Genomic DNA, 19,059 nt, shown 5'->3' with positions numbered 1-19,059 from the left:
TAGTGGGACGAAACTCGAGCACTGGAATACTGCTGAATGTGGAATTCTGCATGTATTGATTTAGACATGACTGTCGAAAATATTAACTATTTGTGTTTACTTAAAATAAATGTATTATAATATATACGTGTGGATTTTTTTCCTGTTTCCTCCTAGTAGTTCTGAAAGCTAAAAAGAGTCTCTCTTTTAGTATAGGATTACAAGTACGTTATTTCGGTAGAATCCTGTGTTTTGTGGGGTCATATTATCACCCTTTTGTGTCATATTGCATTGGTCAGAGTGGTTATAAGCATGCATATTCTATATACGTATTAACACTAACACGGCGGAACAAAAAAAACATTTTACGCTCTATTTTAGAGCTATAGAGTCCTCCTTTTTTCTGAGGGATACTGCTGTTACAAATTGTAACTCAATCCTGTATATATCGAAGAGGTAGAAACGGAGATGGGAGCTAAATGTAACTTTTCAAGCCGGGAGAATCGCAGGCATCCCAGAAGACACGCGAGGAAAAACAAACCGCCTTGCAGAACGACTACCACGTGCTCTTTATAAGCAACCACACTCCCAGCATGATGCAGCCTCTGATCTGGCCAAAGTAAATATATATGCAATGTTTCCAAACATCTACAACCCCCTCATTGTCAGCTTTTGACCTTTACAACCAGTGGGTTGTAAACAGATACGCGAAGGTGTCAACGCACTGCGATCTCCACAACACGTACTTGTGGCAAGGTTAGGATGGTAGAGAAAAATTCGTCTGCACCAAATGGTCTGTTAAAAAAGAATAAACGGAAATTTTCGCGAATTGTCTTAAGATTCTGCTATATGGATACAATGAAACGGTATATGAGATCATTAGACTCTGAAATTAATAAGTTAATCTTATCTGAATCGATCACAAATCGCTCTTTTATCATCCTTTTGCAAGAGATCTTTGATATTCTTGCAGATATTAAGCCTCATTAGAGAGACCTGAGCTAAGAAGAACATTAAGCTTTTTATTCAATTTCGTTTTTAAATGCACGACAAAACTCCATTTTGTGGCAGTAGTTGAACTACAATGACTTTAATGCATTAGCCCTATTGAACAAAAATAATCCTGTTTTACTTTCTTGTGGGTATAAGTTACACCGTATTAATCCAAAACTGTTATGTAAAAAGATGTTATTCACAAGAAAATCTTTTCTAAGTATATATGCCACTGACAATCTTAAATACGACTGGTCGTATAAGAGTGACTGAAGCTTTGACTATCAAGTGAAGCAAATTCATGTAACTTAAGAGCTGTTGAGTTGTAACCGATGGCGGAGGGGCTGAGCAATTTATAGTGATCATACGCTTCTTAAGCGCCTGAATCTAGACATTACAGTTGCCCAGGCAGTTTTTTTATGTGACTGGAAAAGGGAGGGTACTCCTATAGTCTATGCTTTTCAAAGACCCTTCGTTGTTACTTCTGTTGACCTGTTTTGTTGAATTGTATGGAATACATTGTAAAATAGCTTTTCTGTCACATATATCTCTTTCATTACACAATACACAGAGCAGTGTATTACATGACAGTAGACAGGTTAAGAATTTGATCTTTTCAAGCTGCCTTGTGAAAACCCCCAAGATCAAGCGCCTGGAAACTAGCCTGAGGGACATGAGACGGTGGAGTGTATTGTTACAAATCGCTCTCAGACCCCGTGTTCGCTTGGCTTGTCAGTCCGTCACTGGGGTTGACCTTATCGCGTGATTTAAGAAGGTAATAAACGGTTAGAACGGTTGAGTTAGGTTGAATTATTCAATTATACCCCTGTTGGTATAGAATACCTGTTGAGATAAAGCGCGCGGTCTCTCTTCCCGACCAACAAGGCTTGATGTCTCCTATCTAGCCGCGGTCACGGGTTCCCGAATATACCTGTCGTTATAAACAGCTCGGTCTCAGGTGATACCCGACCCTTGATTATAGGTGTTAGGTAAGCACTTCGCAGGTAATACTTAAATAACATGAAGGCCTAATACACAGGTAATTGGTCTAATTAGGAAGCAGTAATTGACAGGAAATGATTTGCTATCGGGAGTTACATTACCTACCTTACCTAGATAACTGTTGTACAATGATCATATAAATACAGCCCAACATACTTGAGAGTTTACTTTCTTCAGATTCCCAAGTCTGTTTGGACAGAAACGTTATTCATCCCAAGCAAGGACCTGAGAATCCAAACAGTATACATAGATAATATATCCCGTGCACTAAATGCGATCTTTTCTCACTTTTTCTGAAAAGCTATATTAGAAAAGGTGATATTTTTCGCTGTTGATAGCAACTGACGTTATTCTTAAGGATTGGATACTGAAAAACACGTGATGCTGTAAGATACTTATTCTTCTTTACTGAGCTATTCTCAGTTTCATAATACTTCTCTAGAATTGGCCTAAGCATCTTTATTGTGATTAATGTGTGCCTTTAGACACTAAATCTATATGATCCCTTCATATACTGTTAATATGGAGAACATTAATTAAATTTGTTACAGACATATTTTCTGACAGCAAACATAACCCACAGTAGAGATATTTTGCACTGTTCACAAATATTAGACCCACATTTAAGCATTAGCGCTCCGACTGGTGGAGCATCCTGATTTCAACACATACTGCCGAGAGTTTTACATACTTTGAAAACTCACTGAACCAGAAGTGTCTGTGCATGTGGACTTCAAATCGGCGGCCTTTGTTACTCCTGGTAGGCAGTTACAATTGAGATTTAAACTTGTTTGAGATGCGAAAAGCTCTCCTACGGATCTGACCGGATGGATGACCCGTGGAGTCTCAAAACAGAGCCGACTCAAGCTCAAGCTCTAAGCGCTGTCTCTGGCTAGTCTGGTCTTCTGAGGAAAGAAATCCCCTTAGTATTTCGTACAGCCGGCACGTCTTGGCGGGCATCCAGCGAGACTGTCTCCTCCCGAGAGGATACTCGTCCGGATAGAATAATGCTCAAAGTCCAGGCTCTTGTTGGTGATACCTTAAGAACAGGTGACTCTGAAATGTCAAGTGCATCCAAGATGTTTCCATGGTGGAAATTTTACTGAGTGGAGAAAAACGAGCAGAAATTCTCGTTAATTTGTGAATTCAAAATGTTTCTATTCCAGTCATTAAACTCTTTTATTTTAAAGTGTACATAGAATATAATGAATAATATAATTTCCCGAATAGCAGTGAATTTGTTTTTTATATAATTCTCCCTTTAGAAATGATATTTCGACAACGCCATTGGGCATCCTTTTAAATGAGTTTTGTGTCTCCAGTGTAGGGTATGAGTTAAAGAGTGATTGAGTGAACGCATAGGGTTTAACGTCGTACTCAACACTTTTTCAGTCATATGACGACGAAGGAGTAACTACAGTGCACGTAGTTGTAATGTGCCTACTTGTTCCAAAGCTCTTTTATCTAGTGTTGTTTCACTGAGACGACCTACCGATGGTAAGTAAGCTGCCCCACCCGAGCCATAATACTGATAGGGTCGTTGCACTAGTCGTTGCACTATCCCTTTCATGCTGAACCGCAAGCGAAGAAGCTACAACTTTCTCTTTTATGGTCTTAAATGATACATAGGGACCGGTATATGAACTAAAGAAATTAAACTCAGGCTAGTAAATGCGTTATATATGCACATGTACATTACATAGAAAAAACCTGTTAATTGATCACTATACATGTATGTTATTTGCCGTAAATAATCCTTTATAGCATTACAGCACCGCAGTTGTACCAATCAATTGAAAATGTCGATCAGCGAAATGAACCAGTTCGAAAAGAGTCAAAATAACAACTGTTTTCAGCATATACTACAAATAAGAAATACGAATGGAGATTTTAACAAACAAATATATCGATAAATAATTGAGCCACATTCAGATGTAGGCGCTTGTGTTTATATAGTAAACCGACATGTCCACTTTACAATTAATGTCAATACACCCTATAATGCAAACAATGGCCCTGCACTTCCACTGACCCTTCTGGTCAAGCGAAACATCAATTGATTCTATAAATTTCACCGGAATTGTTTTCAGATTGATCTGTCATAACGAGGCATTGTGACTGAAGCATTCACCTCAAAGGTGCTTGGCCTGAGCAAGCAGGACGTCTTGCTCGACATAAAATTTGCCGCAAAGGAATTCTCCGACCGTCTCGTCGGAACGCCATGGAAAAACCTGATAAGGAAAGAGTGTGAAGTAGATATAAACCGCACTTACTACTGTGTTGTCGCGAGGAGGGCCTTAAACTGGAGATAGTATTATTGGACTGACAAAAGGCTCGCATAAGCAATGGGCAGTTAACAGCTGATAAAATAGGGAAATACTTGTTCTCCGTGGGAATATATCCTATTTTACGACCCACGTTCCGAGGTGTGTTGTTTGAAATTCCCCACACCTTAATGGTCTGTAAAATTTTATTACTCGGCGTTTTTGAACCATAAATATTGTCATTTAGGGCCGCTTCAATACAAGTTAATTTCCGGTCAGTGGTTAACTTGGATTGTTGTATATGTATGTAAATCCGATTTTAGGCATGTTTGAGAAACACAAGTCACAGTGAATCTCTCTTCATACATGTCGAATATCTTCAATTAAACTGGTTGGTGATAAATCTCTTTCGTCTTTCCTTGTTATATCGACAGTAATTAGATATTTAACAGCTACACTCTGGAAAGAATGCAGTCGATTATTCCTTCGGTATGACGACAAGGCAAACTACATTCCGCTGTTTAGATTTAAAGTGCGATGTGTTAAATTGATTTTCTCACATCAGACTTTAATGCAATATTTGATAAAAAAATTCTCTACAAAGGGACATGTATTACAGGTAAATCACTATTAATTGGGCCAGGTGTCATTTCACAATGGCATGAATCATACCCGTCTGGTACGTCCTTAAACGTTGTCCGAAACTGCATAGAACTTCATCTTTCTCTGAATGGTTCCTACATTGAGACAGTCTTCGAGAGGACCTATACAAGTTGTCCATTTGGTCACATGAATTTTCAGGTGTAGGGTGCAAACTGTTCTATGAATAGAATAGTTTGATTGGTTTCACTGAGCCAAAGGCAGCGTGTAATTTAACAGACACGAATCCACCACAAGGTTAAATATGCCATTCATTGAGAAACTCTGTGACAGCTACCGATGTCAAATTCGTGAGTCAGGCGAAGAAAGAGCGACAAAGATAGATGGGGTAAAATTGCCCACGGGCTTACGCCGGACTGAGGCACGATTAATTTGTACTTCGCAAAGCTTCAGTTTATTTATTGGTTATCAGCGACACGGGCAAATGTTCTAGACGGAATAGACTGTCAGATTTCTACGTAGATACTGTTGTTTGCTCAACGATTTTTGAGTGGGCTTTCGGTTTTCCAGTTTGGCATCATTCATCAGATAGCATTCTACCAAGTCGGTGTCTTCATGCTCATTCGCACTTAAGCTCGTCTGTCAACGTCACTGAGCTAACACAACATCGCAACTCATCTGTCATCCAAGTCCACTTCACAAAACAAACGAGAAACATCCATACATATTACAAAACATTCCAATTCAGTAGCAGTATATCATCGTACCAGGCGAACGCAGATTCCACTGTATATTTCTGCCGTTTTTGTGTACTTGAGTCATCGAAGTCTTCAGATATAAAGACATGTAGAAAGATAGGCATTTCATCTTTCAGCCAGTTATTTCGTTTGCAAAGTCGTGCTATTAGATTGGGGAGATAGGCTCTTTAAAAGGGGCTATAAAGATTTTTATATTGACGTAAATATTGGGACATAAATGCCAAAAAGTATAAGAGTTTGTATATAGTCGCCCATGGGTATTGTTGTCCCACGGCCGCCTTGGATGGCTTCTGAGGAGCGCACCTGTGTGACAATATGAGACAAGTAAAATGTGCGGCATAGAGAATGACTGTCCTGTATTAGCGTTTTAATGTGCGAGTTTATGAGCATTTGCCGCCGCTTGGCCTGATGGCGCTTCCCTGAGCTATTCTGACACGCCGGGTAATCGCCTACACCTTGAGGCTCTCCTGTCGTTTTTAACACGGTTCATCTACCCAGCATAATCATCTTCCTCCGGATACGACTTTATATACTATTTTTATTGTTGTCTGTGATAAGGGGATTTCTAAACGCAGCCTGTAAATTATACGTAAATATGTCAAAGAAGAAAAACAGCCTCACGTGGTATGCACCGAGAAATACCACTCTCTAATATACCATGGAAGAAACGTTAGATAATAAAACCAAACAGGTAAAAGAAACAGGTGTAGTATACTCTCAGTCAGAAGATGGTATACGTGTAGATTTAGACCAGGGTGCTCTTGTGGGAATCTAGGCTTCATAACAGGCATCAATACATTGCCGGATTCCATCTCAGGGTTTCATCTGTCCTCTGCTACAAGAAAAAATAAAATGACGCAAAGATCATCATCGGATGAACCTTTGCTGGCTCAAAGATAATAGGCAATCTTATCTCGAGTCTCCCACGGGCTAGTTCAGTTTCGTATTCCATTAATTCGAGTTTGAATGTTAAGTACATAAGCACATAAACGCAAAGCAGATGACCATCAGTAAATGCTAGAATATGCTAATCTCTGTAAATATGTAAATCTGGGCGTTATAACACACATTCGGATACTATTCGTCAACGATAATGAACGTCCCAGGTCAATAATTGCAAAACCGTCTTGTAAACCCTTGCTGAACAACATGCACCAAAGTAAGAAATTAGGATGGAGTCACTTAAATAAAAGCATTTAGCAGTTTTCATCAATGCCAGAAAGGCGCAAGAAATAGATCAGTATCTAGATGGCGCATCGTGCCACTTTATAAAATGCGGTTTATCACAAATGTATCATATAATCTGTTAATATATCCCATATATGCCCTAGCTAGTGGTTAAAAGGAATTAGACATAATCATGAAGCAGAGCGGCAGGAATTCTGGACACTCCGTCCATATTTACACATTGCAAAATTTAAGACACTTAGAGTGAAGGCGTTTAATCGAATATTGTTCACTTACTTGTTTATGTATTAATGATTTGTGACGTTCATTGAAAACGTCACGGGACAAACATGAACGGATAACGGCATAAAGGAGAGATCTATACGCATTGGTGGAGAGCATGTACTCTTTCCTATCTACATGAGTTCTAACACGAGTTCATCCGGTTGTTTATGCAATGTTTCGTACAAAGCAATATTTCATCCGTTTATCGTCAATTAGCAGATTGACATTTGGCAGGAGGCATAAAATGCATAATTTTCTTACAACTGAATCACCAAACTTGTTGAGAGTATGACAAAAGTAAAACTGAATTCCTTAATTCGAATCTAATTATTCCAAATATCATAAAAACATAGCTAGATTTTTGGTGATGTTTCGGTAAATTTAACAGTGGATAATAATAAAACACGAATTAATTGTCCCTTTCTAGGCGAACAATTAAGTTGCCGAATCTGTTGGCTCACAAAGCGATATTTGTGAGGTTCCTGCCTTATGTTCTGCAGCTCTATTTCACGCTCGCCTTCGCCTCGAGCGATTCCACATGAGGCATCCAAACAATTGCCCTTTGTAGCGTTTCTCTGACATATCCCAACAACAGTGAAGGCAATTTCGGCGTTTGAAAGTTTTCCGCGACTCAAATCTAAGCGATATGTAGGGAGGGGGCCTACAGACGGAAGCATCTCTAAATGAGTGAAGAGACAGTCACGTTGTTTTGCTTTCACACGCTGTCCATATTACCGTACCCCGCAAACCTGCTCGACTGCACATTGCCGAGTCCCGAGGGACACAGCAGCCTTTTACCGAAAATTAGGTGGGCAACTCATTGTTTCAACAAAATAAGGTTATAGGAGGATTAGGAAGGGATCTGCAGTCTTGATATACTAATGGGCATTACTTCAGGCATCATCATCACGCTCTACCTAATTGCTGCAATAAATATCAGGCTATCAGGCTAAAAATGCACACCTAAAAACAGATTCCGCTCAACGCAATTCCTTTCCAAATGCCGGGATGGTCACATTTTCATGTAAGGCCCAACAAAGATATGCACGTGCCCCTCCCTGACCAACGTTTTCTTTATGGCTTCTTTAAATTTTACTTCATTTTTCATACGGTATATGCTTATATTTAGAGTTGTTTGTTATAACAACGACAGGAAATGTATACTCTCTTAAGAGTAAAACGACATTTAAATATTTAGATTCTCAACATCTTTTTGCTGAATGTAGTTGTTGGGTACAAATTATTTCATGGATCATTTGTAGTGCTTTAAAAAGGCTGATTCAGTGAGATATGTTTAGTTACAGTGGGTGTTTTTAGTGAGTTATATGACGTTGATACGTATATTTGTTTAAAGCCTAGTGGCACATGGATATACGTTTTGTGGATAACTGATTTTCTTGTCGTTGTATGTAAAATATCATTTGACCGCTTATTGTCACCAAGGCCTCACTAAAAGTAAGAGTGGGTATACTGTCATGATAAATACGTGTCTAATGTTTTGTTTTATTTTTGCCTTTCACAGGTCGTGGAAAAGAATATGCGCATACAGTGCAGATGCCATGGAGTGTCCGGATCTTGTGCTGTGAAAACATGCTGGAAGAAAATGCCAAGTTTTCATGACATAGGAAAACTACTAAAAGAAAAATACGACAGTTCCGTGGAATTGGCTCCTCGTTCGAGGAAAAAGCTGAGGGCTCGGATGCGGGATCATAGAAATAAAAAAGGTCGAGTACCTAGAGACCAGCTTGTACACCTTAACCGATCGCCCAACTACTGCCGGCCGGATCCGGACAATGGCATTCTGGGAACTCGCGGAAGGTTATGCAATCGATCTTCCACCGGCCCAGATAGCTGTGATTTATTGTGCTGTGGTCGTGGATATAATACCCAAGTTGTGCGCAACGTGAGGAGGTGTCATTGTAAGTTCCACTGGTGTTGTTATGTGTCGTGCAAAACTTGTGAGACGATGATCGACAAACACACGTGTAAGTGAATACCCCAAGACGATTATCGATGAAAAATCGATGTATATGATCAACAAGAAAGTAGCAAGGGAAGTGGCGTGGATTCTCCGCTGGATTCAGGACAAGACGTTCTAAAGTGAGCGCGGAACTCAGTGGGGCTGTATATCGATGTAGACATGGAAAGATTATCATATTATGTTATATAAAATCGTGTAGTGACACATACTAAAGGCATGGAGTCACAGCGCATTTTACACGAGTAATTTATATCGGTATATAGACAACAGAATCACCTGATTCATAGCGCGTAGAGGTTTCATAGCTGGACCAAGGATGATGTAGGAATGAGTGATACACACCCGAAATACATCTCATGAATTTAGATTCCACGTTGTCCTGATATTTCTGGCTCCATATAGGTTTGTGGCATTCACATGCCAATTTAAACAATTGGTTATGTACTATGACTGCCGATGTTTAGACAGTGTTTAGAGGAAGGTTCCAAAGCTGTTTTACGGCAACTGGGATGTTTAAGGTTGTTCTCGACGAACAAGCTCAGCTCTTACTAAAACATGTCGAAGAGTATATAGTACTTTCATATCAATAGTTTATTCTAAAGTTTATTTGTGGGAGGAGTGACTATTTTACCAACCTTTAATTATTTTGTCCGTAGCTTTTTTACTAAGATTTGATCGCATTTAATACACTTGATGCATTAAGAGAGTAGAACCTGAATGTCTTTTCCTTCTCATTTTAATGAAGTTCACCTTTACAAATTGTACTATTGCCATTATAATGCAGTTCCGTTGGTGTCAAAGTCAGTCTGTTTGAACGTAATATATTTATATATTTGTGACAGCATTATATCAATGTCTAAGTTTAAGATTTAAGGAATACTATATGTTTTAAACCTTTTAAACATTGGCCACGGAAAACAGTCTGCATGACCTTTAAATTGTGGAGTAAAACGTGCTACATGATGAACACAGAAGAGAAATGCTATTTCCTCTTTTGATAAATTATTCGTGTCGAATTTCTACATAACATGTTTATATATCAGATAAGGTGTTATGAAAACTCGTATAGCAACAAAGGAACTGTCTTTGGCGACGAAACTCTGCCAGATCTTGGGGACTTGCCGCAGTTCTTTTTTCAGTTAGCTAAACAGCATTGTGTTACTTCACAGAAATTGGAGATGTCTATGTGAGGTACTGAAGGATACTAACAATAATTTGTAAATAAATATGAGCACCAGTGTTTCGTTGCTGTTGTTTAAAACATCCACTCCTTTTTGGTCCATTTTGTTTATACGGATGGTTATTTCTACAGTCAGACCCTTGGATGTAAGTGATACTGCGTTACTGCGTTGTTATGTCACAAGGAAAGTTATTTTCTTCTTTTGTAATGGTCCTTCAGGTAATGGTATATATCCGGAAATAAAATAGATCCATTGGACTTGAGATGTTTAAGCAAATCAAAGAGGACTTGAATTGCTTTATTCACGAAACTATCCACCGTAACCTTGTGCCAAAGAACACACGTATAAATTCGTAAATAGATTCTTTAGGAGTTATTTCCTCAATCGTGGAACGTCCGTTTTGTAATATAAAAGAATACCGTATATTGACTCGAGTCTGGACTTCAATCCCTTGCAAATTCCAACAGTGATTCTTTGATTGGCGCTAATCGACCCAATGTCTACATTCTGTGACTGTGTATAGGTCACGTGCCATTTATGGTCTATTTGATGTGATAAGTGGATGAGGCGACATTATATATTTTTATGAAGAGGCCATCCGTGGCCTAGTGGTTAGCGTGAAAACTCAGATCTATGATCCAGAAGTCTCTCGCCAATGCGATCGCTGTGAGTTCAAGTCCAGCTTAATCTCCGGCCGTACGTATACGTACCTGCGGCTGGTTGTGAGTTTCCCCTGGGCTATTCCCGGTTTCCTCTAACATAATGCTGGCCGCCGTCGTATAAGGGCAATACTATTGCGTACAGTGTAAAACGCAAATAAAATAAATAAATAAACGATATAAATGAGTGCAGTAAGACCATACAGTTTGAAAACGATGTTATTTCATTCGGCCTATATTATGCTAATTATGATAACCAAAAATTATCTTGGTGTAGATCAGATACCAAGAGAAAACAGCTGAAAAATAAGCTCGGTAAACTTTACCTGCCTTCCTATAAAGGTTTATGATTGTTCTGTAGTATGTTAAAAATACATTTACCTATAATGTGAGTATAGATTTAAACGGGGCATATGTTGGTCATTCAAAATGATGCTTTTGCATTGGGTATCACACTGTCATCTCTGCTCTGGTTTTACTGTCTTTTATTATATTAAGTTGACAATGCAAAGACTGGTTGATAAGTTACGCATGCACTGTAACGAGACAGGATGTTCCATCTTTTGACAGCTACATGGTATTCTATTTCATGGTGTAACGTTATGACTATCAGACCACAATGATGTCAGATACAATACACAAGATTACAGCATGGAGAGCAAAAGCAGGGCATCGACGACAGCCACACAGTTGACAAATTTTTATCAGTTTAGATATTATTCCGGTTGTTTATGTAAATTAAATAAGTGGCAACTTATCCATCCCTAGCATCAAAGGAGAATTAGATAAAAGTGAAATACTGATGTTAACAGCAATGTATTAGAAGTCGCTGGTGAACGATTTGCTGGCTACTACATGAAGTTTCTTTCATGGTGGTCATTTGTCTTGGAAACTTTACAAGCAGTAAATCCATGTGTAGTAAATCAATGATACTGACATTCGTATACCAGCCGCCAACCAATAAGGACTTTCCAGATCAATAATAGCAAAGCCAGTTCCCAAAACACAAACCACCAAAGAACTATGGAGTATGAAACTAGGAAGGAATCATGCGAAGAGAAGCTCTCAACAGTTTTCCAGTCATTTTGGAATAAGTACTGTAATGCCGTCTCACAAAATTCGTGAGTTAACTGCATGTGGATCCCCAAGAACTCAAGGTCTCACAGAAGAACTGGACGCGCAAACACATATTCCAAGACTCATTCCCCTGTGATTTTTTTGCTCTGTTTCCTCACAAACATTTAATGGACAAAATTTCATCGTTGATTGTATCGGTGTTCACTAAAGCAGTGAATCGTTAAATTAACGTCTAAAGCAATAAAGCTTTATTTATAGGTCTAACATTTGTATATCTTACCATTCATGCAGTGTATCATTATTTACTGAATTGCTAGAAATTATGATAAATAATATCTCTGTGAAATTTGGAGATACCCTTTGCCAACGGCGCCACTTGCGCACCTCTTTTGGCAGATCTAGACCTGTTTTCACATGAACCAATTGCAAAAATGATCAAAAACAAATATTTTCAAAGCAAGATGCCTTTTCATTTATATCGAGGTATAAAGAGCTATGCGTCGAAACAGACATTCGTATTCCAGCCATCAACCAAGATGGACGTTCCAGGTCAATATCGCAAGGCCAATTCTAAAAACGAACTAATTTCACACAAAGTATCAAAAAAACTAAGAAAGTATATAAAGTACAAAAATAGGACGGAATAATATAATTAGAAGTAGTCAAAAGAAATGTTCTAGGCGACTGAGTGAAATCAGTATTCAAAGCGTGTACCATGCTATAAGTTGTCATTAATAAAACATGTATCTCAGTTGCACTTCGAATGCAACTGTTCATATATCCAACTGTTCATATCTCCAACTGTTCATATGCCCATCGCGGCGATCTAATTCAACACGATGAATATGTCGACCCAGGCCACGGTTTGATGGAATAACCTGTAACACTAGTTTTTGCAGTAATAACTTGTCACGTTGAATGAAATCGTCACATAACACACAGGATCTAACAAATGTTACAAGGCGAGATATATGAACACGTCATATGCAGGGAACTTCGGTGTATTGCTGTCCAAGTAAGGATAATTTACAATGTCAAAATTGAAACTATCCCTCTTGTCCTAAAGTCTGCGAGAGAGAAAACCATTTCGATATTTGCACAAATATAGGTCCAGTTAAGATGTACTATCTGGAGAGCTAGTGGTTTCCTATAAATCTATTACATTTATACTTTGTCGTCGAAAAGTTACATGTACATAATGCGTTATAACATATCATGTCTGCACGGTATATGAACGGTACATACTGGTTTTAAAATATGCTTCGGTACATAACATGTGGTTGGTGGATGGTTAACATTCATATATGAATATGCGCCCACATTTCAAGCATGTAAATCGTACATTAGATCTCGTAGTATTTCGATGTTTATGTTAGTTGACCTTGATGCTGTTTCTTATATACAGTCACTGTGATAGGCAAGCACTGTATCTGTACTGACGCCACAAATTTTGTACAGGTCTGCCAGAGTTATTCGCCCATTACACATTCGCGTTTAGACCGTCGGCGGATGATAAGCGATGGAACTACTAATTATTTATCCATACAAACATAACAATTAGCCTAGGACAGAAGTAGAGCCATTAAAGTGATGAACCCTGCAAGAGTAAGAGCCAAGAATGACCAAAACGATAGCCTGTCAATTTTGGTTGTCAGTTGGATGTACTTGGCTCTGTCTGTAAGTATATGGCGATGGTCCGTATCCGAGAGAGTCCTATTTTCTTCATGTTGTGAAGAACAGGATCTCAGAGAAAAATGTCTGTGTTTCTCATCAAGTTGTCTGGCTTTTGCATGGAATATCCACAGCACAAATGCTGACATAAACACTGCGATCATGCCCATCACGAGAACAAATATGAGGTATATGGCTGCAAGAAAAACACAGAATAAAATGTGAATGAACGTTTTCATTTTCCACAAGTAGATATGCACAGTGAAAAGTGACCAGTTATAATGTCGAAATCAGCGTGAGTATATCTATCACATGAGTATGGCTTTAAATGCAATGGAAAAATATGAATTGAATTGTACATAGACAGAGTATTCTCAGCGTTGAAAACCATTACTTATCGGTGGATTATGAAGTTAGTTAGACCTGCATCTGCTTCTGCTTGAAGAATTTGTTTCCAAAACCCACACATGTGCCAACCATGGGAGCGAATTTTGTAACATATGAAGGAGTATATAAAGTAAAGCTTGAATGACAACGTTTTGCTATATGCGTCTTTGTATTTTAAGGACGTAAAATATGGCCTTGAATTAGCAAAAAGGACGTCTTCTTTAAACTTGCTAACCATATACGAATTTTCGTTACCTAGATATGATACGCTGTTTGACGTTCCAGGCATGTCAGCGCTGACGATGGAGAGATAGACTGAGTAGGCCAAAACCACGGTAATGGAGAGGGACATTTTCTCTCCGGACTCTGGCGGAACCAGAAACACCAAGGTATTGAGCAGAGACAGACACAGGACCGGCACAATCACATTTATAACGTAAAACGCTCGTCGTCGTTGGAATGTGAAAGAAATACGAGCAACGCTGAAATTACTGCCGTTGTACTCCACCAAATCATACTTGGCCTTGGAACTGCTGAAGATCCATTCTCCGCTCTCGCCGAAGTACAGTATGTTTGATGAGTTCCTAGGAGTCATCTTTATGGTCTTGTAATTGTACATCCAACAGGCTATGAGGATCTCACAAGTCTGAGTATCGAAAGGGTACAAAGTGACATCCACTGGACAGGTTGTCTCGAACATGGAGGCTGGAGACCAATCCGTTCTACCCGTCCACTTCAGCTCAACAAGAAACTTTAAGTTGCGAGCATAAATGAAGTCCTTCGCTCTGGAATAAATACATAAGACAAAAGAAAAACCCACAATGACAAGGCGAACAATGGAGTCACGTGAGGCAAGCCAAAGCGAATGGTCTTAATGGGATATTCTGGTGACGTACGCTATTCAAGCTCAAAATAGAAATGGATATAAATGACGAGGCGAAGAACAAATCCTTTTTCAAGAGTTGAGACCCAACATTACCACCTATGAAAACTACAATAGTATTTGAATATGCGTAAAGAGTGGCCCTGTACAGGAGCAGGCTAAGCAGCCTAAGCGATACATGGAGAATTATTTGGTCTTATTTGTGAAGCACTAAATAATGTTAGTCGGATAAGGAAACACGAGTTTGACTATTTCTTACCATCTACTGGAGCTAGAAGACGAAGGACAGGAAGAGACTGTCGAATGCGCTCGAAGAGGAAATGAAACTTCTTTTTTCATATCAATAGATCAGTAATCTCAACCAGATGTCGATCTTTCTTGCGTTTCATATATACAGTCATGCCAACAGTAAAATGTGTAGGTGATTCTAAATAATTTGTTTCAGCCTATCTTTTTCCAGCATCAATGGATACTGTTGACTAATCCCGCTTCAAGGTAAGTAATTTCTGTTAAAAGTATATATGTATTTTGTAAGAGATTGTGATACTATAATTCTATTGATGAAAGTGATCTTCTGGAATTGACTTTGGATATTGTATTACGGTAGAGGGCTTGCATTTTGAACTATCATCGCCCAACTCTCGCACGGCTTCGCCCTCCACGGCTTCTGACATAATATTCTACATTCTGTAGCCAGAATAAGACCCAAAGCCACAGAACTACTGACTATTGTTGTCTCGAACATGGTCATCACATAAACATTTGTTATTCTAAACGTATTTTAGAACATCAACTTAGATGAAGATATTCAAACTGTTTTGGCAAGCTGATCGGAATTGATCCTGGTTGAGGCAGTCACAGTTTCACCCTGAGAATTAATTCTTAAAATAAAATATTGTTGTGTTTAACTCACCCGTTTATAACGGTTATATCGGGCTTCCATATGTCATCTGGATTTGCCAATACAAACGTCTGTCCACCATACTTTGCTGGATCCCACTTGAGGGTTTCGTCACTCCATTGCTACCAGAAAAAGTAACATGACGATTTTGACAGATTTCAAGGAGCAGACAGTCCTGACGGCATGACATATTTTGGACTTGTACAATGATCATCAAGTTCTCCTTTCACAGCGTTTTTACGACAAAAGGAATAATTTCAATGCTGAGTTGTAAATTGTCCATGTTTGGATAGCAATATACCAAAGGATCTCACATTTGGCGTTACTGTACACATATCTGGCCTCGTGGTATGTACATGTGATCATGTCAGACTACGTCGTACACAAAAAAGTGTACAGTACTGAAAAAAAACAATCAAGATTACAACTGCTTCTTAAGCCTTCACTCTCATTTTCTTAAATTCTACAGTGAGTAATAGAAAAAAAAGTACAGATTTCTGGCGATCTTTGATATAGTTGTATCTAATGAACTTCCACTAGATTACCTCCCTTGTATCGCGACAGTAGATACTGGTATGACGTAATGTAATACTAACGTTAGTTTTTGATGCGTGGAATTACTAGAGGTGGGACCTGGTCTAGTGGAACATGACTTCAGTAGTCAGTACAATGTTGTAACAGTCGATCAGTCGATGATGATATATTAAGATATACACTTCCCGCTTTGGGAAATCATCGACAATTATCTAGGCAAATAAAGAGAATACAATTGTCTATAGTTACCCTCCAAGTCCGGTTTAAATGAATGGGTTTAAATTTCTATTTCTGAAATACGGGGATATCAATTAAAGATTTATATCGAGAAAAATATTGATGGAGGTTTAAAATGTTCTACCACCACGAGAACATTGGTTAGCTCCCATCTGTCTATTTCAAACTGCCGTCGCTGCTCTGATTTTGCTCTCGATGCTGTAAGAGTTCTCTTATAATGTCACTATGGCCTCCATGGATGCATACGAATGTTGGAATTGGTTTCCTGGTTCAACTATTATTTACACGCTATATCACTGTATCTCTCACGTCTCGACTTACCCTGGGTGGGCCACTTTTCTCAAAAGTTAAACTGATATGGGTAAAACGTACTAATAGTCTAGACATACACATATATACTACTCGCAAAAAAGTTGTCATTAACAATACGGGGTCATAATCGCAAGACATATTTTCAAAACTACGTTCATCACTACCACCAACTTCTTAACGAACTAGGCCTAAAAAGTAATAAATTAGGGGTCTGTCCCATTTGCTCCCGATGTCCACTGGGGGTGACATTGGCCACCGACGTATCTTTCCATTGGTCACTGGAGGAGACCAGTGGCGCCACTGGTGTCTATGTAGCTGGTAACGGGTATTGTGGCATCTTAACTCACGCGATTTGACGAGGCGTCCCGAACATTGGGACGTCACACTGTGTGCTCCAGTGTCTACTGAATCTGCCGGTTATATGGACTAATGGAATGCACTCTAAGACGGGATCATTGTAACGAGCAGCAGTCAGACGTTTTCCATGATGTCACAAAGACACAAACCCCGTAAATTTAATCAATATCAAGCTTGCATGCTCCTTACCGCGCCTCCGTCGCTCTCTACCTTTCGCTTTACACCACTGCCACAAATAGCAAATTTTGTACCGAAATCTTGACCAACCACCGAGGTCACTCTGTTGATGAGGCATGAAGTTATGTCAGAAAACATAAACAATCCGTCTCAACCGTTGTCTCTAATAATACTTCATACTCATACATTCTCTTTATGTAGCAACATGATTCTAACCAAAATCTAAAGCAATTTTATTAATGAATGCTGATTAAATAGTTCCTCTTGAGGACACAAGTGATGAGGCTAAGCCTACGAGCCAACGTGCGTCTCACAGACTCCAATGGTCAAACTTTTCCATGGGTCTCAGCGATGTAAAGCGAAATGTAGAGAGCGACGCATGCGCTGTAAGGAGTATGTCAAGCTTCTTCACATTTTATTGATAATTAAAAATAAATGTATTTCTTGTATTTTGATTCAATTCGATGCTTTTCGTATATACACATCGTGGAGATTTTATTCAAGGTGAGGTATAGAAAGGTCGTAACCACAGGTTTTTCGAAATAAGACTGGAAAATTATTCTGAAGAACTTAGGAAACTCAGTGTGATGGCTGATGTAGTAGTTTTAATAATAACTTACATTATTATTATACTTATATAATAACAAATACGATCTAGCAAACTCTATAACGCGAGTATGAACACGCCATATATGAAGGGCCCTTCGGTATGTTGCTTGTCAAGCCGACGTGATATGAGACCGATGGTTCCTTTGCACAGATATGTAAAGTAGTGTCCAAGTAAGATGTACCATTTTGACATTTTAGTTTCATTTAAATCCAGAGATGGTGGATATAAACAAGTTTTTTTTTTAAATTGCAAATCATCAACATACTGTGTGTTTAACGCGGTGGATAGATCATGATAAAGAATACATCTTAATAAGATCTGCATATAATTGTATACTACAATAGGTATAGAAAATAATTTGTATCCTTTAGAATACTTATACAAAGCTGATATAAGATTTTCCCGAATTTCACAAAGGTGTCATCTTAAATTATGGTACAAAAAAGCAAAGGTCATGTAAGACAAGAAAAAGGGAAACGCTACTAGATACACTGGAAGGAATTTTATTGACATTCTGAAGTAAAATGAGCATTATTTTATGTCACCAACCAGCTTAGTCTGAATTTTCCAAATGCATTAGCACGTTCTTAATACATGTACATCTGTTGGGACTGCACTTCTACTTTCCGTTTAGGTACGTAAACGGCACCAGGGGTTTATAAAAAAGCCTGTGTATGTATCTTATAAAACACTTACGACACTTAGGAAACCCGATGTCATCAAAACCTGTTTTCTTTCGTCCTGGAACAAACAATATACTGGAAATTAACTTTCAGGCATCCAGACACCTAAATTTCCATAGGTCTGTGATGGTTAGTGTGTATATTGAGTTGCGGTCTATAATTAGGTTTAGTGTAAACATCTCAGAAGAATATCGGAAAATAAGGAAAACTTCAAGAGTCATCAAAAAATTGGACATCAAACTCTTCCGCGCTATGCTCACAAATTTGATGCTCGCCAGGAGCTTTAGTATGCCTTGTATGTGATTGTATGTTAAATGTGACCACACAGTATTTTGAGTATTTCTAGACCAGTGATGTGTAA

The 19,059-nt window shown here is 38.7% G+C and overlaps 2 protein-coding genes across 2 annotated transcripts in view; one reads left to right on the top strand and one right to left on the bottom strand.

The window, feature by feature from the left end:
- The window catches only part of LOC135471117 (protein Wnt-16-like), a 19,189-nt gene extending 8,654 nt beyond the window's left edge, over positions 1–10,535 (top strand). The window contains exon 4 of the mRNA XM_064750183.1: positions 8,571–10,535. Within this exon, the coding sequence (XP_064606253.1) occupies positions 8,571–9,041 (471 nt within the window). The 3' untranslated portion in view covers positions 9,042–10,535. The remainder of the gene's footprint in view (positions 1–8,570) is intronic.
- A 2,973-nt stretch (positions 10,536–13,508) lies between these two features.
- Positions 13,509–17,120, bottom strand: LOC135470991 (acetylcholine receptor subunit alpha-1-B-like). Its single transcript, XM_064750040.1, has 4 exons — positions 17,055–17,120; positions 15,801–15,910; positions 14,260–14,789; positions 13,509–13,813 (listed from the first exon to the last, which is right to left on the bottom strand). Exons 1-4 carry the CDS (start codon positions 17,118–17,120, stop codon positions 13,509–13,511), a joined length of 1,011 nt encoding a protein of 336 aa, XP_064606110.1.
- Between the last annotated feature and the right edge of the window lie 1,939 nt (positions 17,121–19,059).

The sequence above is a fragment of the Liolophura sinensis genome, chromosome 7, assembly GCF_032854445.1.
Source record: "Liolophura sinensis isolate JHLJ2023 chromosome 7, CUHK_Ljap_v2, whole genome shotgun sequence".
Taxonomy (NCBI): domain Eukaryota; kingdom Metazoa; phylum Mollusca; class Polyplacophora; order Chitonida; family Chitonidae; genus Liolophura; species Liolophura sinensis.
Note: the sequence above shows the minus strand (reverse complement) of the source record. Positions and strands in the feature narration are given on the sequence as shown.

What these genes read in the sequence shown, in the direction of transcription:
- LOC135470991 (XM_064750040.1), bottom strand. Translation starts at nt 17,120, where the DNA reads ATGTCACCCCCAGTGGACATCGGGAGCAAATGGGACAGACCCCTAATT. An exon ending in TTTATTACTTTTTAGGCCTA is followed by an intron (nt 15,911 to 17,054) that starts GTTCGTTAAGAA and finishes TTTTTCTGGTAG; the next exon opens with CAATGGAGTGACGAAACCCT. An exon ending in AAACAGCGTATCATATCTAG is followed by an intron (nt 13,814 to 14,259) that starts GTAACGAAAATT and finishes TTTTTCTTGCAG; the next exon opens with CCATATACCTCATATTTGTT.